General features: G+C 44.2%; 1 protein-coding gene across 1 annotated transcript; it reads left to right on the forward strand.

Annotated features, from left to right (window-relative positions):
- Positions 1–4,109: 4,109 nt before the first annotated feature.
- LOC119301657 (low molecular mass early light-inducible protein HV90, chloroplastic-like) lies at positions 4,110–4,965 on the forward strand. Its single transcript, XM_037578652.1, has 2 exons — positions 4,110–4,378; positions 4,466–4,965. Exons 1-2 carry the CDS (start codon positions 4,214–4,216, stop codon positions 4,817–4,819), a joined length of 519 nt encoding a protein of 172 aa, XP_037434549.1. The 5' UTR covers positions 4,110–4,213; the 3' UTR covers positions 4,820–4,965.
- Positions 4,966–5,684: the final 719 nt, after the last annotated feature.

Here is a 5,684-nt window from a genome sequence, read left to right on the forward strand (position 1 = left end):
TTTTTCTCTGACCGAGGGGGAGAGGGCTTGGTGGTGCTCTAGCTCACCTCCTATGCACACAAGGAGTTTGATGGAATGCCCGAGCCACACTACTTAAGCTTTCTCCTTTCCAAACTCGACCTCCAAGCTCCATTTTCCATAATATTTGTCTAGGTTTAGCGGTCCGTCATGCCCCGTCCCCGTCTTCACCACCGTCGATCACCCGCGCCGAGCTCATCGCCGGCACCACCGTGGTGAGCCTCTTGTTCTTATCTTCTTTCTGAAAGGAAAAATATTCTTACTTGTATGTTTACATAGATACTTGTATTATTTTCTTACTTTTATTATTGCATCTTATATAGTGCGATGGTTTTGGTATCCGCCCCCGTCGGCCCTCGTCCTGTCTATGATTCGGATGTGGTATATATATTATCTTTATAACTATTGGTTTATTTATTGTTTATGAAAATTATGCCGACCAACGTGACATAGATTTTATTTATGTAGGATGTATGTGAATCGGAAATGCCAACCGACCCTATTGTCGAGAGGTTAAATTTAGTTGAAGAAGAAAACAATTTGTTGAAGGAAAAAATAAAAAAAATTAAGGAGGAGAAGATGATATTGGAGTTGCATGTTGCTGATGTCGTCGATGATCACAAGATCAAGATGGATACAATGCGCTTGAAGATTAAAAAGATTAGAAAATATGCCATTCATACTGAGGCTTGGTATCATTATGCCGTTGGATCAATTATTACCTTGGTTGCGATTATGATCGCAGTTGTTTTCGCATTGAAATGTTTTACATAGTTTCAATGTATGGTTTAATTAATTAGATGCTCTGGAGAGTTATATGTTGTTAGATGAGAACTATGTATGCACTTTGGTTTTAATGTGATGATGAACTTCTATTAATTTGGACACTTAATTATATATAATGCACGCAGATGAACCGGCAATGGATGTACGGTGACAGACACACCTGCGAGTACATTAAGGGCGTGCATGAGTTTCTCGATGCGGCTGAGGAAAACAAGCAGAATGGTTTTATGTGTTGTCCATGCATTGAATGTGGGAATACGAGGTCTTACTCTAACCGGAAAATCCTTCACTCCCACCTGCTTTACAAGGGTTTCATGCCACACTATAATGTTTGGACGAGGCACGGAGAAATAGGTGTTATGATGGAAGACGGCGAAGAAGAAGAGTACGATAACAACTATGTGCCCCCTGAATACGGTGATGCTGCAACGGGGGGAGCTGGTGAAGATCAAGAGGAACCAGACGATGTGGCCAATGATGCTGCAACGAGTGAAGCTGCTGAAGATCAAGAGGAACCAGACGATGTGCCCAATGATGATGATCTCCGCCGGGTCATTGTCGATGCAAGGACGCAATGCGAAAGTCAAAAGGAGAAGCTGAAGTTCGATCGCACGTTAGAGGATCACAAAAAGGGTTATACCCCAATTGCGAAGATGGCAACACAAAGCTCGGTACCGTACTGGAATTTCTGCAGTGGAAGGCTGCAGTGGAAGGCAGAGAATGCTGTGGCTGAAAAAGGATTTGAGAAGCTACTGAAAATATTGAAGAAGAAGCTTCCAAAGGATAACGAATTGCCTGACAGTACATACGCAGCAAAGAAGGTCATATGCCCTCTAGGATTGGAGGTGGAGAAGATACATGCATGCCCTAATGACTGCATCTTCTACCGCGGTGCATACAAGGATCTGAACGCATGCCCGGTATGCGGTGCATTGCGGTATAAGATCAGACGAGATGACCCTGGTGATGTTGACAGCGAGCCCCCCAGGAAGAGGATTCCTGCGAAGGTGATGTGGTATGCTCCTATAATACCACGGTTGAAATTAGAGATGAATTGGAATATAATAAGCTTACGAAGGTACCTTGTCTCAGATATCAAAAATGAAATTATACAGTTGGATTCCTTAAAAATGGCCGATAGTCAGATAGGGGATGCATGGCTAATCCCGCATCCTAAATTTCGGAGAGAGAATCTTAAACTCAACTTTGCTCTTGTAGTATTCACCCAAACTTGACTTTACAATTAACTAGTACAGTACATTTCATACTTTGCTCTTGTAGCATTCGCACAAACTTTATTTTACAATTAACTAGTACAGTACATTTCATGCACATTGTGATTTAGTATCAGTTAATACGAGCAATTAGATTTTATCCATCCTTCTATTTTTCATGATAATTCAGATTTTTACGCCAAATGGCGTAGAAATTATTTCATTATTCTATTACAATATCATCAAGAACAAGAGAATAAAAACTATTATCATGTTCGGGATTACGAAATCGCCCTTTATGGGTGTTTTAAGTAGAAATACCTTTTTTTTTTGCGTATTGCATGATACAGTCAATATAAATGGGTTCAAGAATATAAAATAGGACTATGAGACCCTAAAAAACGAATACAAGACTCAACAGGAAGAATAAGAAAGCCTAGAAGAATCTAAATATACGGAATCCTAAAAGACGACTGTGAATATGAAACCCTAGAAGACAAATATGGGATTTCAAAGAATGAATATAGGACTTTAGAGGAAGACTCGGAAGATGAATATAAGAGCCCATAAAGGATATATATGACCCAAGATGACGAATATGGAACTCTAGAGGAAGTCCCGGAAGACGAATATGGCAACCCCGAGGAATGCTCAGAGGACAAATAGATGACTTTAGAGGAAGACTCGGAGGACGAATACGAGAGCCTAGAGAAAGATTTCATAATAAAAAGAAGTTTTGATTGAGCATCGAGGAACGAAAGAATTTACTCCAAAATGCCAAACAGAAGTTGTTCATTTTCTGTTCGTTCTTCAAGAACTGCATATTGCCAAGATCTTCATCCCTAAATTTGCTTGACAATAAGTCTACTAGGTGGTCTGCTCCGAGTAAAGTGAAAAGAAAGCCATACGGAAGTCCGGATATTTCGTGCGAATATTCATTTCCTGAAGGGGTAGATAAAATATTGAGCGGTTGTTTGATACCACTAGAAAGACAAAAAAAAAATAGATTCAAAGGAATCAAAAGAAGATGGGGAAAATGGGTCAATATTCAACAAAAAAAGCTCATGAGCAAAGAAAAGTACTTCATTTTTGTTTGCCCTACTGTCACATATGAAATTGCCAAAGGAAAAAATATAGCAATACTTTTCCTGCATGATCTCTTGCAAGAAAAAAAACCCAGCTTTGACTTGTCAATTTTATTTTTGATGCTAATAGCAAGTTAATTCTAAGAATTCCGCCAATATCAATTCCTTTATCCAAGGCGAAGAGTGAATCACTTAGCCAATATGAAGAAGCTCTTAGCACTTTGTTGAATCAAAATAAAGAATACCACTCTTTGATGATTTTGTTGGCATCAAACTGCCCTCGAATTAGTTTATTCAAGAACGGGAAACATCCCAATGTGATAAAAAAGAATCTAATCCTAGAATGCTTCTATTTTGCTTCATCTTACCATTTACTACTCCCTTCGGTTAAAGTTGTACTAAGTCAGCGGCAATTAATATGGATCGAAGGGAGTATTACCTAATCAGATCCTGTAGAAAGAAATTGTTCCTTGACAATTTGAAACAAATCTTCCAGGTAGATCAAGGACTTATATACACTTTAATAAATGTTGAAAATAAAAGGATTTCTAATTTTGATAATAACGTAATGTTGGATCCATCTCTTTTAAATATATAATTGCGACTTTGTCCAAATTTCGAATTTTTGATAGTAACATAATCATGTTCCGCCTGTGTCTCGAAAATGCTTTTTTGTTAGTTTACGTGAGAAAGTTTACAAAAAAAGATTAGTTTGCATGTGAGAGTAATAATGGAGTAATAATGAGACAAAGCCCGAACCACTGAGCGTCGACACAAGCTTCTGGCCCGTGCTGGAGTCCTCGATATTTTGGCGGGTTATGAAAGAAGCCCTCCGTCTCCACGTCCGCGTGCTCACTGCGTCGCTCCACGTAGAGGGTAAATTCACGGCCGAGAGCCGCTCACGACGTGGGCACCGTCGCGGCCACCGCGCCCAGCTCGTCACGGGTTGGCTTACCCGTAGGACGGCCTATAAATTGTGGCCACTTACTCCGAACAATACAGCAACAAACACTCGGCGAGAAATCAAACAGCAGCTAGCAATCATCTAGCCGGTTCATCGCTTGTCGCAGCATCTTCTTGCGTCCTTCGTGCACCTTCCGCGGCTGCCTAATGGCGACTATGATGGCGATGAGCTCCTTCGCCGGTGCCGCCGTCCTGCCTCGTGGCTCAGCTGGCCGCTTCGGCGCCCGCTCTCTGCCAGCGCTGGGCCGACGCGCCCTTGTCGTCAGGGCACAAACCGAGGGCCCGAGCGCACCACCGCCAAACAAACGCAAGGTATGCATGCCATGCCATATCGGCAGCACGGCGCCGTAGCTAAACTCAGTCCAGTGGCAAAGTTTCTGATATTTGTTCCTGGCACAGGCGAGCACCTCGATCTGGGACGCGATGGCGTTCAGCGGCCCTGCGCCGGAGCGCATCAACGGACGCCTTGCCATGGTGGGCTTCGTGACGGCGCTCGCGGTGGAGGCAGGCCGCGGCGACGGGCTCCTCTCGCAACTCGGCAGCGGCACCGGGCAGGCGTGGTTCGCCTACACTGTGGCGGTGCTGTCCATGGCGTCCTTGGTGCCGTTGCTCCAGGGCGAGAGTGCTGAGAGCAGAGCCGGCGCCATCATGAACGCCAACGCGGAGCTCTGGAACGGCCGCTTCGCCATGCTCGGCCTCGTCGCTCTTGCGGCCACCGAGATCATCACGGGCGCGCCCTTCATCAACGTGTAGACTAAACGTAAACAACTTTGTTGTCGACCAGATAGCACAACCTGTACTTAGCTAGTAGGACATGTAAATGATGAGAACTGATCATCCTCGTATTCTTTGTAGTACTACTAATGAAAGATACTCGATCATGAGTAGTTTTAACGTCCCTCTTACCTCCTCTTTTTACGCTTACCACCTAAGATGTTAAAATTGCTTGTTCAAGGCGGCCGGAAAATTGGTTACTTGGGAAGGCCAAAACATCACAGCTATGGGCCGCACGGCCCTTGTCAAATCAGTCCTTTGCTCCCAAGCGGTGTTCTCAGTCACACCGCTCATCGTGCCTAAAGGCACTCTTCATAGTCTGACCAAGCTTGAACGGGCTTTTCTCTGGTCAGGTGCTGACAAGACTACGGGAGCCAAGTGCAAAGTGAAATGGGACACAGTTTGTAGGCCCAAGGAGTATGGTGGCTTGGGGGTGCTTAACTCTGAAAAATTTGCGCGTGCCCTTCGCCTTAGGTGGCCTTGGTTCGAATGGAAGGAGCCCCACAGACTGTGGGTTGGTTATGGCAACCCCTGTTCGGAGGATGATCTCAGCTTCTTTTATGCATCCACCACCATTACTCTGGGAAATGGAGCCAAAACGCCTTTCTGGGATTCTCCTTGGCTCCTTGGCCGTATGCCCAAAGAGATCGCCCCACACATCTATGAGGCCTCCAGGAGAAAGAACTGGAAGGTTAGGGAGGCTATTAGAGGGAACGCTTGGATCTTCAAAATCATCTACAACACCGTCATCACCGGAGATCACATTCGTGAGTTTTTCACTCTTTCGATGCTTCTGGATGACGTCCATCTTGATGAGCATCGGGAGGACGACATCACCTGGAAG

This window comes from Triticum dicoccoides, chromosome 5A, assembly GCF_002162155.2.
Source record: "Triticum dicoccoides isolate Atlit2015 ecotype Zavitan chromosome 5A, WEW_v2.0, whole genome shotgun sequence".
Classification (NCBI taxonomy): domain Eukaryota; kingdom Viridiplantae; phylum Streptophyta; class Magnoliopsida; order Poales; family Poaceae; genus Triticum; species Triticum dicoccoides.

Coding starts and splice junctions, on each gene's coding strand:
- LOC119301657 (XM_037578652.1), top strand. CDS start 4,214: ATGGCGACTATGATGGCGATGAGCTCCTTCGCCGGTGCCGCCGTCCTG. Junction 4,379..4,465: donor CACCGCCAAACAAACGCAAG/GTATGCATGCCA, acceptor TTCCTGGCACAG/GCGAGCACCTCGATCTGGGA.